Here is a 24,122-nt window from a genome sequence, read left to right on the forward strand (position 1 = left end):
CGGGCCGTTTCCCCGATGGACGCCTGAGAAGAGGATCGCTTCTCAGGTGGCGTGGGGGGAGGAGGGGCAGGAGGAGGAGGAGGAGGAGGAGGAAGGGTGGCCCCTGGGGCAGAGGGGGTGGGGGCCACGGGGGAGGAGGATTTGGAAGGGAGGGATTTGGGAGGCGGAGGCAGAGCCCCCGGATGGGCGGAGGAGGCGGAGGGGGGACAGGATAGGGGTGAGGATACCGCGGAAGGAGTGGACACTACTGAGGCAAACGAAGTGGTCAATGGCATGGGATGGAGGCGGTCATACTTCTTCCTGGCCTCAGAATAAGAGAGCCGATCCAAAGTTTTGATTTCTTGTATCTTCCTCTCCTTCTGATATGCGGGGCAGTCTGAGGATCTAGGCGAGTGGACGCCAGGACAATTGCTGCACCGAGGTGGTGGGGTGCATGTATGTTCCTCACGAAGAGGACGTCCACAATCGCCACAAAGGGGCTCAGCCTCACACCGTGACGACATGTGCCCAAAGCACAAACACCTAAAACAGCGCATAGGAGGCGGGACGTAAGGTTGCACGTCACACCGGTAGCACATCACCTTTACCTTCTCGGGGAGAACGTCCCCCTCGAAGGCGAGGATAAAGACCCCGGTGTCGATGCGACGGTCTTTGGGGCCGCGCTGGTCTCGCCGGACGAAATGCATGCCTCGGCGCTCCAGGTTGGCCCTGAGCTTCTCATCAGATTGTAGCAGGAGGTCACGATGAAAAATAACCCCCTGCGTCCTATTTAGTGCCAGATGCGGGACTATGGATACTGGGATGTCCCCTAGGCGGTCGCACGCCTGGAGCGCCGCCGACTGTGTGGCGGAGGTGGTCTTGATAAGAACGGACCCTGAATGCATCTTGCTGAGAGCCTCGATTTCCCCGAAGATGTCCTCTATGTGCTGAACAAAGAACATGGGCTTGGAGGTGGGGAACGTCCCCCCCATCGGTTCGAGAACAGACCAAATAGCGGGGGAAGTACTTCGCCCCAAGCCGGCGGGCCTGTCCCTCCTCCCATGGAGTGGCCAAGGGGGAAAGGGCAGGAGAACCAGAACTAGAAACGGTACCTTTTCTTTTGAAAGACTCGGCCGCAGAGCGACCTGATACGTGTTGACGTTTCATCTGCGAAACGTCCGCCCCGATACCACCCACTCCAACCAGGGGCTCTCCCCACGGGCGCCACCCAGCCGCAGCAAGGGCCACCTGGCAGGATGACCATTGCCGGGAGTCCTGATGCCCCAAGGAGACGGGCATCTACTCCTTGGCCGACGTTGGGAGGGTGAAGCTCAGGTATCGGCAGTACGATCCCTGTGTTGTCAGGGGGCTACAACCTAGAGGGTACATGACGACCCCACCACAACGGGCTGGCTACTGTGCTGGATTTCTGGCGCCATGGAAAGTCCATCATGATCGCTGGTGCAGATGGAGATGCACTATGGGCGTAACTTGGACAACCCATCAGGCGTTTAGGCCCAATTTGAGGAATAGTGGGTATGGTTACAACGCCGTTACAATGCTGAGTGCCAAGGTCTTAGTGCACTTAGGACCAGTGGTACACCACGTAAGGTGTCCTTCCCCGAAAGGCTTGTACTTCTGTAGAATTTTGAAAAATGGAGGTCAAACCCCAAGGGGGACCATCACATGGAAGGCCGAAACGGTTGAAACTCCTTTTAGTCGCCTCGTACGACAGGCAGGAATACCTCGGGCCTATTCTTACCCCAGACCCGCAGGGGGGATTTGTGGAAGATGACCGAGTGACATTTAGCTTTCGGCAAAGGCGCGAGCAGTTTCAGATGCCACGGTACAACTTTAAAGGCAAACAGTGTTGCAGAACTTCAAAACTGAAGTGTACCAGCAGGTGGAATCTGAACTGTCAAGCGATGCCTCTTCCGATAACCGAATCTCTGTACGCACTTCAACTACAAACAAATGTAATCCTATCGACACACTATCTCTTACCTTTGCAATAGCAGCTCTGGATTCACTCGTGAACAGTGCGGCCAGAACACTGAACATGGAGAACCTCTTGAATGACAGGAACTTGTAGGTTTTCTTCTCGACATCGACAAAAAGCTCTGGAACGAAAAGATTAAATACAAATAAATCTTAGCACACTGGACCCACGATACTGACATTCGTCTTTTGTACAGTAAAAGACACACACACACACACACACACACACACACACACACACACACACACACACACACACAATCTATGATTAAGAGTGAAAGAGAGAAAAATGCAGTGAAGTCTCACCAGATATTGTGTTTCTTTAGGACCGAATGACATCAGTTCTGACTGTGACGAGGTTGGTTTTAAGGGTAATCAAACGCTTTGTTACCAGTGCCCTTATTGAAGATAAATGTGCACGTTCTATGCTCAGATATAAGAGGTTTCCTCTTACTGAGCAGCAAATCCACGATACCTCGAATTGAACTCCCGTGTATAAAACAGCTCCAAACGCCCGATTATTGTGAGACTTAGTTAATGTGTTAAATATATGACTAAGCATGTAAGTGAGAAAAATGTTTAGGGAGGTCTGAAATTACGCTTCAAGTTCCCTGGGAGTTGCTAAGTGCTCTCATTATTCACACTGCACGAATATAGTCTGTGTAACGTGTGCTCCATTTTAAACAAAAGCTAAATTTTCACTGGTTACAGCATCGTGTCTCCTTAACTGTGTAAAGTGAATGGAGTCAGTAGTAAAGAAGTAATAAATTAAAATGTCGTGCCCGATGCCAAAGTTTGTCTGCACGTCAATAATTCGAGTCATGAACGTTCCCCTTTCCTCGTTTTGTGAGGTGTCAGTGAGATAGTATAGGTATGAAAATGTTTCAAGTTCTCAAATACTGAATGAATATAGTCCAGCAATTCGTGTGCCGTCTGTTACATTGCGTCAAGACAAACCGACAGTTTCCACCTGCATTACTCATCTTATTGTGTCAAAACTTTTAATGCAAGACCTTTTTGTTGCCCCTGGAACCCGTCAGATAGGCAACATGTAACTAGAATTAGGTTGCAAGAGGATAATTGCTTAGTAAAATCAGTAATACTGCGATGGTGTGGAACTACGCAAATAAATAAGTTCCCAGCCCAAAATTTTTACAAGCACCTGGTCCTTAAAGTGTTAAGCTCAGAATCAAAGACAACACTCTGTGATTTAACAACTTCATCACACATTCTCACATGAACATTGCGTAAACAGAAATTTACTTTCAAAGTAACGCTTCTCATACCACCATTCACAATATTCTCCCACAACCTGTCAGAAATGTAAACAGTAATGTCATTCTCATTGAAAGCAGATTTTACTGCTGCAGTATTACTCTCCTGTAGAGGGTGCTGGAAATTTAAAAAATTCTCATGTTTTTACCTGATGAAAAAAAATTCTCTCATTTCCTCCCCGATTTCCTGGGTTGTCCTGAGGTGTATACATCCTGTGTAATTATGACCTCGATACAGATAGAGATGCCGCTACAAAATTTCGCTGCAGTGTTAGTCTTCTACATAGTCTCCATTAAATGCGAAACATTACGGAATGACGGATGATCGACAGAACTCTATTGCAGAGGTCTGTATTTTGGCTGTCCAGGAATTATTTCTCTCAATATCTGCATCTACGCGAGTGTTTTGCAATTCACACTTACGTGACCGGCAGAGGGTTCATCGAACCACATTCGAGCTATTTCTCTACTGTTCCACACACACTAACAGTGAGCAGGAAAAACTAACACTTAAATCTTTCTGTATAAGCTCCAATTTCCCTTACTTCAGTACAGCAATCGTTTCTCCGTATGTTGGTGAGCGCCAAAAAACTATTTTTGTATTCCGAGGAGAAAGCTGGTGATTGAAAATTCTTCACAAGAACTCACTGCAATGAATTACACCCTCGTTTTAATGACTGTCACCCCAACACACCCCAACTGTGGCACACACTCCCATATTTTGCGATAATACAAAACGAGGTGCCCTTCTTTGAACTATTTTGGTGCCCTCTGACAATCCTAACTGGTAACAGGTCTGTAGAACAAGCAATACTCTAGCAGACACCAGACAAGCAGGGTGTACGCAGTCTCTCTAGTAGACCTGTTGCAGATTTTAAGTGTTCTCCTTCCTGACAACATTATCTATGCAATTCAGTTTATGGAAACTTGTGGATTCATCGCGGCCAAAAGGGGCAAAGGACCAGTTGTCATCGGGCAAGGTGACGCTGAGTATTCTTAGGACCACCTCATTGTGGCACTAACACATTATATTCGCAAGGGATCCACGACGACGCTCCAGCTCATTCTGCACAGGACACAGTCACACGCGCTGCCTCTGCACTGTCAAATTTGCCCACATATTACACCAATACAATACCCAGGGACTTTTCTCGGACAACAAAACCGTTGTGAAGCCGGTACTTCCAGAAAGGTGGTGTATCGATTTTTGAGGTGCAACACTCCCTGAACGGCCAAATAGCAGACCTCCACAACTGCGGTCTCCACCGAGTCGTCCACTGCCGTCGACATGTTTTGCATCTAAGGGTGAATATGTAGGTGAAGACTGACACCGTAATCAAATTGCACGGATGCAGCTCCATTCTTTTGAGGTGCTGCTTGAAACATTAAGATTTGCCATTTGTAAAACGCCCACAGCCAGTGAATTCAGTGATGGAGAACCAAATTTTACCTGGGCTCAGACTATGCAGGAAAACCGATGAAAATACGATCAGATGGCAGCCGTGCAAATTCTGCGCACACCATTATTTGAGGAACATTTTTAAGTGGAGTAACTCTTAACATTGTCCACACGACATCTGAAGCGGGTCAACTAGGCAAAGTGCACGCGGAATTCACAAGGACATACTGTGACAGCAAAGCTGTAGTTATCGGGAAAAAATGCGTGCGGCAAATGACCAGCTGGCCGAGAAACAGCTGTGTCCGGGCACTCACCTCCGTCAAAGAATTTCCCGTCACTGAATTCTTGCACGCCGATGTCCTCGACACCTACCCCGATGAGGCGCACGCCATTCTTCTGGAGTTGGGGTGCAATCTTGCTGACCTCTTTGGCCCACAGCCGGCAGAAGATGCACCCCCAGCGCCGAAAGAAGATTGCGACGAGGGGCTGGGTCGCCCACAGCGACGACATCTCCACCACCTGGAACAGCACAGCACAGCTCAGGCGTTGTTGTTGTTGTTGTCTTCAGTACTGAGACTGGTTTGATGCAACTCTCCATGCTACTCTATCCTGTGCAAGCTTCTTCATCTCCCAGTACCTACTGCAGCCTACATCCTTCTGAATCTGCTTAGTGTATTCATCTCTCGGTCTCCCTCTACGATTTTTACCCTCCACGCTGCCCTCCAATACTAAATTGGTGATCCCTTGATGCCTCAGAACATGTCCTACCAACCGATCCCTTAGTCAAGTTGTGCCACAAGCTCCTCTTCTCCCCAATTCTGTTCAATACCTCCTCATTAGTTATGTGATCTACCCATCTAATCTTCAGCATTCTTCTGTAGCACCATACTTCGAAGCTTCTATTTTCTTGTCTAAACTATTTATAGTCCATATTTCACTTCCATACATGGCTACACCCCATACAAATACTTTCAGAAACGTCTTCCTGACACTTAAATCTATAGTTGATGTTAACAAATTTCTCTTCTTCAGAAACGCTTTCCTTCCCATTGCTAGTCTACATTTTATATCCTCTCTACTTCGACCATTGTCAGTTATTTTGCTCCCCAAATAGCAAAACTCCTTTACTACATTAAGTGTCTCATTTCCTAATCTAATTCCCTCAGCATCACCCCACTTAATTTGACTACATTCCATTATCCTCGTTTTGCTTTCGTTGATGTGCATCTTATATCCTCCTTTCAAGACACTGTCCATTTTGTTCAACTGCTCTTCCAAGTCCTTTGCTGTCTCTGGCAAAATTAGCTCAGGCCAAAGTGATGTTGCGGGGAGAGTCGCCCGACCCTATCTTAACGTTACAAATAGTGACAGCGACGCACGTTTCTCTCACCTGAGCTACATCGGGCAAGCATTTATAAATTTATATTTCCAATATATTTACAAATGCATTAATTCGAAACATTCACGCAATTTTATTCCTCCTCTCAGAGCCGTGTGACTTATGAGACGTTACAACTCCGAGTATAAAATTATCGTTAATTATTGAGGAGAAAAAAAGCAATCAAAAAATATAATTACAGAATTAAGAGAAAATAACCAATAACTACAATATTGACGAGTGATTATTGTCTCTGGCTTAATAATAGAAAACTTAAGTTTTATAAATAACTATTGCTAATCTCGAAATAGTTTCCTGTTTTTACATCAAATCATTTGAAGAATCTGCAATTAAAGAGAAAAATAATTTTAAATGTAAAGAAAGGGAATATTACCACTGTCTAACAAAATAAATGGCGATATGTGAGGTTTCCTCATACTATTTGGAAGTCTGGCACAGATGAGCCAGTGAACAAAACCACAAGCAACACTGCAACCTTTTAACTAACTTTTTGTTCACAGTCATGTAGAACTTTATAAAAGACATCATATTTATGCCAGCGACTGTAGCACTTTCTTTATTTCACGACTGCAGTTTCTGCCTTAGGTCATTATCAAGCGAAGATGTTATGGCTATTAGGCCATGTCAGCCTAAAATGGCCTAATATGTAAAGTACACAAGCGGCAAGATGCAGTCAATACCTTTGCTGCGCAGTGCCGATGGTACTGTTACCAGAAGACTGTGCCGCTAAAGCAGAGTTATTGAACGCAGTTTTCCGAAATTCCTTCACCAGGGAAGACGAATGGAATATTCCAGAATTTGAAACATGAACAGCTGCTAGCACGAGTCTCTTAGAAGTAGATACCTTAGGGGTCGCGAAGCAACTCAAATCACTTGATACGGGCAAGTCTTCAGGTCCAGATTGTATACCGATTAGGTTCCTTTCAGATTACGCTGATACAATAGCTCCCTATTTAGCAATTATATACAACCGCTCGCTCACTGATAGATCTGTACCTACAGATTGGAAAACTGCGCAGGTCGCACCAGTGTTTAAGAAGGGTAGTAGGAGTAATCCATCGAACTACAGACCTATGTCATTGACGTCGGTTTGCAGTAGGGTTTTGGAGCATATACTGTATTCAAACATTATGAGTCACCTCGAAGGGAACCATCTATTGTGACGTAATCAGCACGGTTTCAGGAAACATCGTTCTTGTGCAACGCAGCTAGCTCTTTATTCGCATGAAGTAATGGCCGCTATCGACAGGGGATCTCAGGTTGATTCCATATTTCTGGATTTCCAGAAAGCTTTTGACACCGTTCCTCACGAGCGACTTCTAATCAAGCTGCGGACCTATGCGGTATAATCTCAGTTGTACGACTGGATTCATGATTTCCTGTCAGGAAGGTCACAGTTCGTAGTAATAGATGGCAAATCATCGACTAAAACTGAAGTGATATCAGGTGTTCCCCAGGGAAGCGTCCTGGGACCTCTGCTGTTCCTGATCTATATAAATGACCTGGGTGACAATCTGAGCAGTTCTCTTAGGTTGTTCGCAGATGATGCTGTAATTTACCGTCTAGTAAGGTCATCCGAAGACCAGTATCAGTTGCAAAGCGATTTAGAAAAGATTGCTGTATGGTGTGGCAGGTGGCAGTTGACGCTAAATAACGAAAAGTGTGAGGTGATCCACACGAGTTCCAAAAGAAATCCGTTGGAATTCGATTACTTGATAAATAGTACAATTCTCAAGGCTGTCAATTCAACTAAGTACCTGGGTGTTAAAATTACGAACAACTTCAGTTGGAAAGACCACATAGATAATATTGTGGGGAAGGCGAGCCGAAGGTTGCGTTTCATTGGCAGGACACTTAGAAGATTCAACAAGTCCACTAAAGAGACAGCTTACACTACACTCGTTCGTCCTCTGTTAGAATATTGCTGCGCGGTGTGGGATCCTTACCAGGTGGGATTGACTGAGGACATCAAAAGGGTGCAAAAAAAGGGCAGCTAGTTTTGTATTATCACGTAATATGGGAGAGAGTGTGGCAGATATGATACGCGAGTTGGGACGGAAGTCATTAAAGCAAAGACGTCTTTCGTCGCGGCGAGATCTATTTACGAAATTTCAGTCAGCATCTTTCTCTTCCGAATGCGAAAATATTTTGTTGAGCCCAACCTACATAGGTAGGAATGATCATCAAAATAAAATAAGAGAAATCAGAGCTCGAACAGAAAGGTTTAGGTGTTCGTTTTTCCCGCGCGCTGTTCGGGAGTGGAATGGTAGAGAGATAGTACGATTGTGGTTCGATGAACCCTCTGCCAAGCACTTAAATGTGAATTGCAGAGTAGTCATGTAGATGTAGATGTAGACATCTTCACTTGATAATGGCCTAAATCCGAAATTGCAACTGTGAAATAAAAAGAAGTGTTACAGTCACTGGTGTAAATATGATGTCTTTTATAAACTGCAACCTTTGTAATGTGACAAGATACTACAGCTTTCAAAGTATTCTACTTCCTACCTCAGCAATTGCTGGTGTGGAGACACAGCAGTAGTTTAATATACCTTAAACTGAATTTTTATGTATCAAAAAGGTTTTATTTGTGTATTACAAAATTATAAGAAACATTTTTCTGTTTCATGTCAAGAGCCAGAGTGATGCAGCATGTTGACAGCAGAATCTCATTTGCGGCAGCCACAGATGCTGAGCTGGCCGCTTAGGGTAAAACCCACTCTTCTGAAGCCAGATATAGTGCCATACCTTGTATAAAAGTTACAATAAATGATGATAAAAATAGTAAAAATCAGACAACTTGTGTTTCAGACCAGACCAACATACCTCAAACATCTGCCTTACAATAATCTAAATTGAAGTCAGTTCACTGATAGAAGCAGACCACACAGCACACTATACACACCATCTATTCCAATAGCAGAGACCTGTTAATACTACTTCCTTCTAGCTTAGTGACAAAAAAGTTGTTCTGCTGTCAAGTAATCTTATTTTATTTCTGTCGAATGCAGCCATTTGCGTGTATTATTCTAATTTTGGCAGCAAATCTCATTCGTGCACCACAATTTCATGAAGATTCTCAGTGCCCCACACACTCAAACTGTGGTGAAAAACACTTAAAAAGGGGGGGGCCTTGGTTCCTTGCAGAATATCAACTCGGAGGCAAAATATTCCTCTTGTGTAGTCTAGTACGTAAAACTCTTCTCACTTTGACATTTTGTCGAGGCACTGGACTTATCGCCAACTGATACGCACGATGCAATCTCCGAGTTTACAATTCTATTCGTGCACAATCATATTTGCACATATAATACTTTGGAAATATAGAGAACTTCGAAAACAAATGAATAATTCATCCATTCAGAAAGCTGTTGCACTCGGCGACTGTTATATTGACTTGTAAATTATAGATTGCAGCGGTAAGTCTTCCTTTTTAAATTTTATTGTGCAGATCTAGATTTCCGCTAGAAGCTAGCCATTCTCAATGCACTATTATTTTCACTCAATGCACGAAATTCCCTGTTGGTCGGGCTCCATCCCCAGTTCATTGAATAATTTACAGTAACCCTCCATTTACTTAACCATACAGGAAGTTTTGAAAGAAAATAGTTACATACATCTGTAATAACAGACATCTGTTTACAATACACTACACACTGTTTCAACAGAGCCCTAGAATCATCAAATTTAGATAAATGGCAAATTTGCAGAAGCAACCAATGATTTATACTTTTAATGTCCTTTTGTATATGTTTTAATTGGCAAACTCTCACCTTATGTTAGATGCTCACTGAAGGAATGCAGCACAGTACACTTCAGACAAGGGGATCAAAGTCTATAAACAGTTTCTGCATTTTTTCCTTTAATACTGTAAATCACAATTAAGTTGGTACACATTTTTACTGACAGCAACAAAATCCCATAAGTTGTAAATATACTGGAATTGAAAGTGAGTATTACAAAGAGGCCTGTCCAAGATGCGCAATTACCTTCTTTACACAGTGTTCTTACTTCTGAATAAAAATTTAAAATTAAGTGCACTCTCCGAACTATATTTTGACAAGATGACTATGTGAAACTACGAAAATGAGGCCAATGCTTCTGTTTTGTATCCACATAAATAGAATTCAGAGCAAAACATGCTGAACAGATCTGCATTTCATCTCCACCCTTCTCCTTTATGACAGCCCGAGATCTGCCGGGTACATTTTCGACGAGGTATCTGAATGCTTGTGGAGGAATGGCAGCCCATTCTCTCTCGGCAGCCGAAACGAGACGAGGTACATATGTCGGATGCTGCGGTCCGGAGTGAAGTTAATGTTCGAAATCGTTCCGGAGGTATTCCGTTTGGTTCAGGTCGGGACTCAGTGCAAGCCAGTCCGTTGCAGGAATGCTACTGTCCACACACCACTGCCTCGTAACTGCTGCTTTATGATTTGGTGCATTCTCATGCTAGTGCATGCAGTACACAATATTGTGAATGTACTCGTATCCTTCTGAACTTAAAGAGTTTCTTGTGGACAATAAGGAGACCACACCCTAATAAAAAAAAAAAAAAAAAATACAAAAAAAAAAAAAAAAACACACCATACCGTAAACCGCCTCCTCCGTCCTTCACTACTGGCACTACACACAGTGGCAGGTAACATTCTCCACACATCCGCCATACACAAGCCCTTCCATCATATTGCCACACGGTACAGTGTAATCTGTCGCCCCGAATCACTCATTTCCATTCGTCCACTGTCCAGTAGCATTACTCTATACACCAACCCAAATGTGTCTTAGCACCGACAATAGAAATGTGTGGCTTATGAGATGCCGCTTGCCTGTTCTTTTAAACTCTGCCTGGCTGGCGGTAGCACTCAAACACACGAGTGATTCCTTCCACTGATTTTGTGCATTTTTTTACAACCGCCCTCCGTAAGGCTCGACGGTTCCCTCCCGTCGGAATACGAGGTCTGCACAGTATCTTATTAGCTGCAGTCGTTCTTTCACGTTTCCACTCCACTGTCACATAATCGACAGAAGACTGACAGGTTTAGGAAGGCTGAACGTTCCTGAAGGATTTTGTACTCCAGTGAAATCAGATGACTAGTCTACGTTTCAAGTCACTCAGCTGTCCTCAATGGCCTATCCTGCTTCTCTACTGACAACACAGTAACAGCCCCCCCCCCCCCCCTCCTCCTTTTACACTGGCAGGTCTGCATCTTGTGACCTCGCGTATGCAATTCTGTATTACACAGGGACAGCCAGATCCCCTGGATCATATACTGTACGAGTTCACTCCATTGTTTGTTACTATTCAGTTTCACCCCAAGAAATTTTATACACCGTTTCACTTACTGCACAGGTGTTATGTCTGCTTCTAGTAATAAAGTGTCACATCAGTTGTTTGTAACCAAATAATGTACGCCTCTACGAGATTTAAACTCTAAACTGGTGCCTGCTCAGTTACCATCTCAGCTTGGACTGATAAGGTTGAGCTGGAGCCTTAATTACTAAGTTTCTGTTATCAGCAGCCACTGGGAGCACAGAAGAAAACAGCTACCCTACAGCCACAATACACTAATTCTCCAGACAAATCAGTACAAACAGCCCAACTGACTGTGCTCCTCAGACAGTGCACAAACCTATCAGCCGAGTCTTCCGATCCACGAGCGTCTTCAAAACAGTATACTTCGGCAAGATTTTCACCGTCTACAGCACAATAAGGAAATATAGAAAGATTTCCCTTTCTGTGCCCAAATTTACAGTTGTCACCTTTCGTACCGAAGGCATCTCGTCCAGTAAAGACGGGTTGCCGAGCAGACAGTGAAGAGAACACAATCTCGATGCTGCGTGCGTCCGACAAACCTACTGACACACCGACCGGAAGCCGAGGCCTGCAACTCTCGGCTGAAATATCTCTCGGCTAATATGGAAGTGCCATATTCACAAAACCTGAAACTCATCTTGTTAACAGCATTTACATTAGAAAATAAGACAAATTTTAACAATCAAACTTTTCCACAAAATAGTTATGTCAGTCTACAAGCAGCTAAACCCCATTTTCTCCTTCAGTGGACCAGTGAAGTTGAGGAATCAAAAATTACACTTTGTGACACAAGATTTTAACTGAATGGGGTATGAATGCAGAGAATAATGGTGAACTGCTACAACAATGGAGAGATTCCAGTGAACTATCTCTTATTCGTGACAGTAGACTGTCAACTTACTTCAACAGCAGCCACCTGCAAACAGGATATAATCCACACCCAATTTTTCCTCTTTCTTAGCATAATACAACAATGCACTAAAATATTACGCAGTCCTATTCGTAAATCTCAACAAAGACCAATCCTGTGTCAGTTTCATTCAGCAATCCGACCACAGTGTGTTCCCTTTCACCTTTGATATAACTTCACAAAATCAGATTGCCCAAAATTCTTTTCTTTGCTGAATGCCTTGCTCCAAAATATCAAACCCACTCCAGAAGCATATGACCAGTTCACAGAGACTTGAGAACAGTTTCAGTAATTCTATTCACGGCAGATGTCGCACAAACTACATTGAGGGTATCAATTCAAATGTGATCTTGCAACTACAAAATTACTACCATCCATTCAAACAGAACTCAGTGGGTGAAGAAACCATTGAACCACCACATGGCGTATGTTCTGTTACAGCCTTGTCAAACAGAAAGGGGGGGGAGGGGGGGGGGGGAGAGAGAGAGAGAGAGAGAGAGAGAGAGAGAGAGAGAGAGAGAGAGAGAGAGAGAGAGAGAGCAAGGATGGAAGAACTGGAGCAGTCAAAAGGCCTGGAGATGAAGATCAATAGAGATCCAACTATGAGTAATACCCACTAAGATGCAACTGCCAATCAGATTGTTCATCAATTTCCTATGAATGGCAAAACTGAACAAGAAGCCAAAACCAGGCAATTTATGTGGCAGATACCTTCAGATAAAAATAAAAAAATAAAATCTTAGTCAGAAAATGAAATAGTCTATTGCAAATTAGGAATATCTGCTGGTTTGGATGGTATTCATCTTGAACATAGAAAGAAATTTCGAAGTTCAACAAATGAATAACTGATATAGCTTTGTAATAAATCCCTAAGGGTCTTCAAGATCCCTAAAAAATGTAACTGCTGTTGTTAAGCCTGGAAAGGACATTAAAGACTGAAGGAACTATAGGCCAAGACCTCTGCTGCATCGCCTATATAAGACTCCCAAAAGGATGCTACTCAACGGACTCGTCCAGGCTATTGATCGACACCACAATCCACAACAGGCAGACTTCAGAACAAACAAAAGTGCTGTCACAACAGTTCTTAACATCACTCGGCACACTGAGGATGGATCTGAAAACCAACAAAACACAGGGATAGCTTTCATTGACCTCAGCACTGCATATGACAGTGAACTACCATCAATTGTTACAGAAGATGTTTGCACTCGCAATGTACCTCAAACTTACCAGACTGAGGCAACCTTAATGCAGAATTATAGTTTTTTCTTAACTTTCAATGTCAACTAAGTAAATGGAGAATACAGAAAAATGGAATGCCGCAAAGAAGCAAAGCCTGGCTCCATTATTATTCAATACTTACAGTAATCACAAACCACTCTCAAACAACACAGGAGATTTTATTTATGAAGACAACCTTGGACTAGCTCAACATGGTGCAGCCTTAAAAAAGATACACAGTGGCCAAAATAGAGTTACAGAGTCTTACAAACAACATACAAAAAATTCACTCTTATTTTAAACACAAAATAAAGAGTACTAAAAAATAATAACAAAAAATAACAACAATAATTATTATTATTAAGCACAATGTATTGAACATTCAATAGGTCAATAGTTCAGAGGAGACACTGGAATAATCATCACAAATTTCTATACACAACTCAGCACATTTCAACACGTTTCTGGAAACTTGTCAATTCATCTGGTGCGATTTCCACAATCACATTGCAAATGTTTGTTTTCAACTCTTCAGCTGTATGTGGGTTGTTACTTTACCCTTTAAATTACACCACAAATAAAAAAACATGTAGACAGATCAGGCAACTTGTGAGACTATAACCTTGTTGAACCTGTACATTTTTCTCCAAAAGCTTCATGGATGTATGACATTGATACTGAAAATCTTTCTGGAAAAACACATAATCTCATTCTTCCTCCATTAGATGTGCTATGAATGGTTGCAACAATTCCGTTAATACACTTGAGAGTTCGTAGTGTTAAAGAAAATGGAGCCTACAATCTGTTGATCTGAAACCGCACACCAAACACCTATTTTCAAATTGCGCAGAGGCCACTCAAAGTGGTCTCTGGGATCGTCTGTTGCCTAATAGCATATGTTTTGAGAGTTCATGTACACACTAGGGTGTAAACACGATTTGGCCGAGTTAAAGTAAAGATTTGGATCCAGATAACTATCAGCAACAGGTGAGAGTAACCATTCGGAGTAGTGATGATGTGTGTAATTCATAGGTTTTAATGCTTGCACCACTCTTACTTAGTATGTTTGCATATGTGACAGCTTCAACACGTTCTGCCAGGCTAGAGGTGTAGTTTATTTCCGTGGACTTCTTGTGATATTGTTCCGCTGGCAGTGCACCTCCAAGTACTCGTCGAGAAGTCACCATCGATCGTGAATGACTTAAGTTTGGGAACAACGGAGATCACCCATTGTTTGGCCATCGACAGCCTCAAACTAGGCAGAAATGAAAGGAAAGTATCCCCCAGACATCAAAGCCTCAAACGTATATCCAGATAATGCAAGACTTCTACTGTTGAAGTCTTGCTACAGCCACATGAACATCTTTCAGCTAGCTGCGAGGACTCGTCACTTAAGAGGCCAGCGAGAGTGAGCGTGGCCGATAACGCACTGTCACTCGTGTGAGTCAATGCCCTTTCTGGCAATTTTCATGCTCACACGAGATCTATTGCTTGCCGTATGTGCGGCTCAGTTTTGAAGAAATGTTATTGGAATGCAGATATGATTAATTCCTTTGTCTAGTTTTTGTAATCTAAACACACACAACTATAATTATCATGTAATCACCTATCTATTAACTGTATATATTTGGCATATTTCTGACACGAGTAAATGGAAATAAAATCAGCAACCATTACATTTTTAATCATCCTTTGGTTGTCGTTATGTAGGACAGAGGTACCAAAGCAAAGGAACAGATTGTACAAGTTTCCTCTTCAGAACAAAGACGAACTCTCCGACCACACACAGCATGCCACAATTACTATTTGTTGCCAGTTTTGAAACCGCACAGAGATGAACGAGACTTATTTATCAGAAATTTATTGACAATTGTGACTTACAAGCAAATGGTATGCACATAAAACTGAAAGTGATGTACATAAAATTTTAAAACGGTGTTTACTGCAATTCATTGTACATTCCTTTGCCAGTTCTATCAAGACTGCTCATTGCTTGGTGGCAATGACACAAAAAGAGTCCAGATATTTTAGTATAGAATATGTAACGCATATTTGCAGCAGTACAAAACCAACTGCACGTAAAGGTAATACGTACACAGAAACATACAGTCTTTCTCAAATTTATATTTGGGAAAATTTGTGGTTTTATTGCTTGCTGCTCCCATCTATACAACTGCATACTGTGCAGCACAGCCTGTATTTCAAAATGCATAACATATGTATGTAATTGTGGTTGGTATTTTATGTGCCTTATGAGTAAATGAATGTCCATGAAATGCGGGTAGCATTTTTCAGGTAGAAATGGCCCACCATGTGTTTCTAGTGCTTCCTTCAATGTTCAGGGCTAATACTTCAGTTCTGTTTCTACATGACTAGAATACAATTATAACTAGGTAGGTGAAACTTTAATAATGACTAACATTCTTTTCTGTAATAATAATGTTAAAAACATCGCTATCAAATTAATATTAGCATTAATAAGGCTGGAATGTAACAGTAATACAACTGCTCTACTTCGAAAGGACTGTGGGTCATATGCACAAGGAAAATAACTTTGTGATAAATTTTTTGTTGGTGAAGCACATCAAAGGTTCTTCTGTTTAAGCACAATAATCCATTTGTAAATTACAGAAACTGTGAACTGAATCAGACTGTGTAAAAGCAGGGTCAGAAAAAAGTAGTTTTCTCAGAAGAATTTCCTGTTTCAAAACGATTCTATCACTGCCTCTGCCCAAAGCAGGAGCATTACGAGAGGATATTATCTCTCAAGTTATGTAAGTATTAACCAGATAACGTTTTCTTTTACTCTTCCAAAGAATCTCGTCTGACCCACACTGCATGACTCACGAAGTTCGTGAGAAGGAATTACACAACCGAAAACTATGTTCAGTCTTATCTCTCGCTACAGCTTCTATACTGTCCAGGTATTATACATCTTCGGGCTATTGCAACAGCTATTCTGTCGCAGAAATATCCAAGGAAATTTCCTATTCTAGTTTTTAATGTACTTTTATTTATTGCAAGCAAATGTCTTCCTTCAGGTCGATTTTTCAAAACGCATCAAACATACCTAACATAACATTCCCAAAACTTATCCGAGTCTCAAGTTTTCAGTACCAGCACTACTCGGTTGGGATGACAACTGTAGACCCGTTAATGAGTCGGGAAAACTTAAACACAATAAAATTCGGATTGCAAAATGTAACAAAGGAATCCACAATAAAAAAAATAATAAAAAGATAAAAAAACACCAGAGCTAACCAAAAATATATTTCGATGGCTTTACTTGACAGAAGAAAACCAACAGTGAGGATCTACGTAAGAATAGCATTTGGTATGTTGTAGCGGTAATATTTCCGACATTTCCGCGCAAAAAATATATAAATAAAACAAAAAATGAGGCTTTTAGAGTTACACACTAGACACATGAGGGGGCCGCTTTTGTTAAAAACTTTATAAGTAATAATGTCAAGTGCATTTCTAGGTCGTCATTGGTGAGAGTTAAATTTATTGCTTTCTTACCGCAAAAACTAGACAGAAGTCTTAAACGCACACCATTCAATTCTAAAACTCAGGCTCATTATATAGGACGCTACTCTAGTTGATAATAGCCATAATCGCAGAGCTCAGATCCGACCGTGATCTAAAACTTATGTACGTTTTAAATTCAACAGCAGCTCTATCGAACGGCGGTTGCACGTAGTTTGTACGAAACTACATGCACAATCCCAGCACAACATAATGCACAGCTTTCGTGACTTACCTCCCCCGTAGCAACATTCTTCAGCTGATTCTTTCCCAGAGCATCAAGGTCTATCTTTGATTCGGTCATTTCAAATCAGAAGCGTAACGCTGTGACAGATTATCACTACACTCCCTAGACAGTGCAAGAAACTATTCCGACGCCGGACAGAAAAGCACTCGTAACCTTGGACTCAGCCAATAAAGACGCACTTGTACCTTACGCAGTAGTCGCCAGATGGCTGTATTGTCGCTTACGTAAGGTACCGCGCCCATTCGAGTTCCCTGGCATGACAGAGAGAATAGCATGTTTCCACAGCACTGTTGTGTGGCATTTGAGGCGTTGGGGCTACCTATGCACACATTTTCGTAAACTGCGTAAAATTAATATGATGCCAGATTTCGACACGTGTAATTTGATGTATAACGATTAATGTTAACTACCCCGCCCAAACAGACCGACTACACTCTCCCCCGACCCCGGCACAGCATTTGCTCTTAATGTCAGTCAGAAAATTATAATGAATCTAGACATTATCGACCGACGGTGTTGTGCTGGTGGGACTGTGTAACTGACTTCTTTGGTAGACAACATGAAAGATGATGATGTGATAAGCCAATAAGTCAGATCCACTACTGCAAGCTCTGCGTTCTCCAGATCTTCAAATTTTTCGCCATCTTCTTTGTTGTTGTGTATGATGCTTGTATCTTAACGTTGACAGGTAGCTGATTTCTTCTACCTCTAGTCCTCTTCCGGGTCAGCATTCGTTCCAGTGTATTCTACATTGTGCAGCCTCTTCTTATCCAATGTTTTAGCCAGTTTCTTTTTCTCCTCTTAACTGTATTCAGTACGCGTCTTTTCCTATTCACGCGTTTTTTCTCATTCACTCTGTATAACAAAAACTCATTCCTCGTTTTATCTGTTCTATTCACACCTTCCAATTTTCTCCAGATACACACCTTAAAAGCGTCTAAGAGTTACTCCATTCTTGCTCTAATTTTTCTTTCATTTAACCACAGTACTCCTGTGAAACATTCATATCTTTTTCTCCAAATATTTCTGCCATCAATTTTTGTGTTTGGGCTAGGTGAATGTTCTTTCTAGCTTAAGTCATTGGATGTTATATATTTAATCTAATTTTTGATGCATTGTTTCATTGTTGCAGTTTCAAGTGTTGTTTGTATCATGCATATAACAAAATCAATCCCTGTTTGTTGTATGAGTATGTGCTGTGTGGAGATTACCTAAGTATATAAGCGTAATTTTTGCTATGATAGGCACTTGTAAATGAGCGGCTACGTACATTCGAAACTAGTCACGAGTATAAATTATACAAACTGTGACATAAATTTAATAAAGAATTAATAGACAATTGTTTCCAACAAAAACCTTCACACCCATTACCATAAAGTGAAGCGGAAGGTGATTCACTTGCCACTAGTATGCCACGCGTTCACACTTCCAGTCCAGTTCACATATTGTGAATGGGGAGAACTACTGATGGTAAAATGTTCTTTGAATGTGCACTCAAGAGACATTAAAGAATTAAACAGACATGTTGCACGATCGTCTTGACACCCTAAAAATATAAGACGGAATGGGATTCAAAAAACTTCTTATGGGTACTAATGTTTCGTAAGACCCCTAGAGATGTTTCGACGGCGCATTTCGAAAAATGACGACAGTTTCAGGGCGCCAATTTCTGCTTCCTTCAGATTCACTATCGCATTTTGCATCCATAATTCACTGCAAATTTATCGAACAACGAGCAGTGAACTACGTAACTTTAAAGTACCATAATAAATATGACCGATAACGAAAAGAGACTCATTTTAACGTACAGCCGCGAGATGAGACTATAAGATGGAATAGGATGAAGTATTTTTCCTAACAGTTCCCTGCAATCGATGGAGAACGACTGCAAAAAAGAGGCAAATCCAAAATCTGAGGTTTTAATTTTTTATGCGGAAAGTTAAACGTAAATATCAATCATGGATTAGGTCTTAGAGTCGCTTCACAATTGCCGCTTCATGGCTGTTGGATAGGGACTTTTCGCAATGAAACGACTGGAGTGTAAACGGCTCGGTATCTTGTGCTGACAGTAACTCACAGGCTGTAGCGACATCATCACTATAGACTTTCCCACTTGTACACGCTTTCCTAAAGTCTGACACAGAATTAAACAGGTGAGTTGCAATAAACTACCTGCGTGGGTGATCTTTGATAGACGCCTGAAGAAAAGAAGCAATACGACACATTGGCTTCGTCAAACCAATATGAGAAGATAGACTGTCGGGGCATTCTTGGTACTTTTTGAGGACTTGAGAAAAGATGGTGTCAAATTTTTCAACTACACTCCTGGAAATTGAAATAAGAACACCGTGAATTCATTGTCCCAGGAAGGGGAAACTTTATTGACACATTCCTGGGGTCAGATACATCACATGATCACACTGACAGAACCACAGGCACATAGACACAGGCAACAGAGCATGCACAATGTCGGCACTAGTACAGTGTATATCCACCTTTCGCAGCAATGCAGGCTGCTATTCTCCCATGGAGACGATCGTAGAGATTCTGGATGTAGTCCTGTGGAACGGCTTGCCATGCCATTTCCACCTGGCGCCTCAGTTGGACCAGCGTTCGTGCTGGACGTGCAGACCGCGTGAGACGACGCTTCATCCAGTCCCAAACATGCTCAATGGGGGACAGATCCGGAGATCTTGCTGGCCAGGGTAGTTGACTTATACCTCCTAGAGCACGTTGGGTGGCACGGGATACATGCGGACGTGCATTGTCCTGTTGGAACAGCAAGTTCCCTTGCCGGTCTAGGAATGGTAGAACGATGGGTTCGATGACGGTTTGGATGTACCGTGCACTATTCAGTGTCCCCTCGACGATCACCAGTGGTGTACGGCCAGTGTAGGAGATCGCTCCCCACACCATGATGCCGGGTGTTGGCCCTGTGTGCCTCGGTCGTATGCAGTCCTGATTGTGGCGCTCACCTGCACGGCGCCAAACACGCATACGACCATCATTGGCACCAAGGCAGAAGCGACTCTCATCACTGAAGACGACACGTCTCCATTCGTCCCTCCATTCACGCCTGTCGCGACACCACTGGAGGCGGGCTGCACGATGTTGGGGCGTGAGCGGAAGACAGCCTAACGGTGTGCGGGACCGTAGCCCAGCTTCATGGAGACGGTTGCGAATGGTCCTCGCCGATACCCCAGGAGCAACAGTGTCCCTAATTTGCTGGGAAGTGGCGGTGCGGTCCCCTACAGCACTGCGTAGGATCCTACGGTCTTGGCGTGCATCCATGCGTCGCTGCGGTCCGGTCCCAAGTCGACGGGCACGTGCACCTTCCGCCGACCACTGGCGACAACATCGATGTACTGTGGAGACCTCACGCCCCACGTGTTGAGCAATTCGGCGATATGTCCACCCGGCCTCCCGCATGCCCACTATACGCCCTTGCTCAAAGTCCGTCAACTGCACATACGGTTCACGTCCACGCTGTCGCGGCATGCTACCAGTGTTAAAGGCTGCGATGGAGCTCCGTATGCCACGGCAAACTGGCTGACACTGACGGCGGCGGTGCACAAATGCTGCGCAGCTAGCGCCATTCGACGGCCAACACCGCGGTTCCTGGTGTGTCCGCTGTGCCGTGCGTGTGATCATTGCTTGTACAGCCCTCTCGCAGTGTCCGGAGCAAGTATGGTGGGTCTGACACACCGGTGTCAATGTGTTCTTTTTTCCATTTCCAGGAGTGTATTTTAGGACGAGTATGTAAAATTTTACGATCTGCATGTAAGAATAAAAGATTCAATCCAAATCTACAAAAAAATTCCTTCAGAGAATGTATCCAATCTATACAGATGTCGGCACTCACAATCAGGGATTATGATACATTTTTAAATTTTATTGTAATTTATGTTCCTGTTTCGACGGACTTTAATATATTGTATAGCATTACGTGCTTGAAACATACTGAAGAACAAAAGACGTACATACTAAAATATACTGAAGAGCCAAAGAAACTGATACACCTGCCAAATATAGTCTAGGGCCCTCGCGAACATATAGGACTGACAACACTACGTGGCATGGACTCGACTAATGTCTGAAGTAGTGCTGGAGGGAACTGATGCCATGAATCCTACAGGGCTGTCCATAAACCCGTAAGAGTACGGGGGTGGGGGGTAGAGATCTCTTCTGAACAGCACACTGCAAGGAGTTCCAGATATGCTCAGAAATGCTCGTGTCTGGGGAGTTTGGTGGCCAGTGGAGGTGTTTAAACTCAGAAGAATGTTCCTGGAGCCACTCTGTAGCAATTCTGGACGTGGGGGGTGTCGTAAGTCTGGCAGAATGCACAATGGACATGAATGGATGTAGGGGATCAGACAAGATGCTTACGTACGTTCATCTGTCAGAGTCTTATCTAGATGTATCAGGCGTCCCATATCACTCCAACTGCACAAGCCTCACATTACAGAGCTTCCACCAGCATGAACAAGCCCCTGCTGACATGCGAGATCCATCTGTACGTGTCCATCCTTTCGATACAATTTGAAACAATACTTGTCTGACCAGGCAACATGTTTTCAGTCATCAACAGTCCAACGTCGCTGTTGACAGGCCCAGACGAGACGTAAAGCTTCATGTTGTGCTGCTACCAAGGGTTCATGAGTGGATCTTTGGCTGCAAAAGCCGATATCGATGATGTTTCGTTGAATGGTTCGCACGCTGGCAATAGTTGGGGGGCCAGCATTGCAATTTGTAGCAATTTGCTCAAGGGTTGTACTTCTGTCACGTTGAACGATTCTCTTCAGTTGTTGTTGGTCCTGTTCTTGCAGGATCTTTTTCCGGCCACAGCGATGTCGGAATTCGGTGTTTCACCGGACTCCTGTTATTCACAGCGCACTCGTGGAATAGTCATACAGGTCGTCACCGCTACCTCGGAGATGCTGTATCCCATTGCTTGTTCGCCGACTATAACATCACGTTCAAACTCACTTAAATCTGGATCAGCTGCCATTGTAGCAGCAGTAACCGATCTAACAACTGCACTAGACACTTGTTGGCTTATATAGGCGTCGCCCACCGCAGTGCCATATTACGTCTGTTTACGTATCTCTGTATCTGAATACGCATGGCTGTACCAGAATGAGATTTTCACTCTGCAGCGGAGTGTGGGCTGATATGAAACTTCCTAGCACATTAAAACTGTGTGCCAGACCAAGACTCGAACTCGTGATCTTTGCCTTTCACGGGCCAGTGCTCTACCAATTGAGCTACCCAAGTACAACTCACAACCCGTCCTCACAGCTTTAATTCTGCCAGTACCTCGTCTCCTACTTTCCAAACTTCGCAGAAGCTCTTCTGGAACCTTCCAGATCTAGCACTACTGGAAGAAAGCATATCAGTGCACACTCCACGGTAGAGTGCAAATCTCATTCTGGAAACATCCCCCAGGCTGTGGCTATGCCATGTCTCTGCAGTATCCCTTCTCCAAGGAGTGATAGTTCTGCGAGGTTCGCAGGAGAGCTTCTGTGAAGTTTGGAAAGTAGGAGACGAGTTACTGGCAGAATTAAAGCTGTGAGTGTTGTGGCGTAACAAGCTTGCTACGCCACACTGGGAAGGGAGCCGAAAGAAAGGCACGCGGACACACACGCCGACTGGCGTCAATTCTGGAACAGGATACGTTATGACTGCTATAAAGAAAATACGTAGCTTTGGAATATACTTAACTTTATTCTTTGTTGGTTTACACGTTCTTCTTGAGACATTTATACGATAACTCTCAAACTAGGTAAGGCTAATGGCGCCTTGCTAGGTCGTAGCCATGGACTTAGCAGAAGGCTATTCTAACTGTCTCTCGGCAAATGAGAGGAAGGCTTCGTCCGTATTGTCGCTAGCAATGTCGTCCGTACAACTGGGGCGAGTGCTATCCCGTATCTCGAGACCTGTCTTGTGGTGGCGCTAGGCCTGCGATCACACAGTGGCGACACGCGGGTCCGACATGTACTAAATGGACCGCGACCGATTTAAGCTACCACCTAGCAAGTGTGGTGTCTGGCGGTGACACCACATTCCTCCCCCGCAAATTGGCGAACGGTTGTGTGATAAGGCTTCCGTCCGCCGTGGGGAGGACCCCATGTTGACGTATGCGATGAGGTGGGGAGCCTAACAGGCGAGGCTGTGCCACCTGCACCCGGCCATTCGGTCCGAGGGGAGCTAGGAAATGCCTGAAAACCTAGTCCAGGGTGCACGTCAACATGCGGTGTATGCGCCTGTAAAGAGACAGGAGGGGCCGAAGGGTCGACCTCCATCGCGTCGGGGTATCCGACGCGCGAAGACGCCATGTGGTCCGGTGCGGGCAAGAGTTCCACGGCGGAGGACGGCTGGTCACGGGAAGCGATCGGCGGCGCGTGACCCAGGGAGGCGCTTGGCGGCTGCAGCGAAGCGTCGAATGCGGGCGGCGCCGGCGGGAGAACAGGCGGCGGCGGCGGCGGCTGCGGAGGCGCGTCGCCATGGGGCAAAATGGAAGGCATCGTCGGTAACACCTGGGGATGAGGCGAGCCAGTAGATGGGTCCCCAGGGCGCTGACCCGACGGCACCGTCGCTCAAAGCAGACGGGGAGCGGCAGAACCCGTGCGACGACAGAAGCGCAGCTGATTGAGATGCCTACGCACCTCACCAGAGGCCCCCAAAACCAAATACATCGCGCGGCCGAGGCAGCGAAGAATGCGCCCTGCAAGCCAACGCCGTGAACCTCGATAGTTGCGATAAAATACAACGTCGCCCGGAGCAAAAGCAGGAGTCTGCCGCTGCACAGGAACCTGATGCGGCGGATGCAGCAAAGACATCAAGGTCC

General features: G+C 44.1%; 1 protein-coding gene across 1 annotated transcript in view; it reads right to left on the reverse strand.

Annotated features, from left to right (window-relative positions):
* The window catches only part of LOC126426701 (prostamide/prostaglandin F synthase-like), a 55,490-nt gene extending 38,037 nt beyond the window's left edge, over positions 1 to 17,453 (reverse strand). The window contains exons 1-3 of the mRNA XM_050088623.1: positions 17,264 to 17,453; positions 4,965 to 5,169; positions 1,984 to 2,099 (exon numbers count right to left, since the gene is read on the reverse strand). Of these exons, the coding sequence (XP_049944580.1) occupies positions 1,984 to 2,099; positions 4,965 to 5,169; positions 17,264 to 17,332 (390 nt within the window). The 5' untranslated portion in view covers positions 17,333 to 17,453. The remainder of the gene's footprint in view (positions 1 to 1,983; positions 2,100 to 4,964; positions 5,170 to 17,263) is intronic.
* Positions 17,454 to 24,122: the final 6,669 nt, after the last annotated feature.

This window comes from Schistocerca serialis, chromosome 11, assembly GCF_023864345.2.
Source record: "Schistocerca serialis cubense isolate TAMUIC-IGC-003099 chromosome 11, iqSchSeri2.2, whole genome shotgun sequence".
Taxonomy (NCBI): domain Eukaryota; kingdom Metazoa; phylum Arthropoda; class Insecta; order Orthoptera; family Acrididae; genus Schistocerca; species Schistocerca serialis.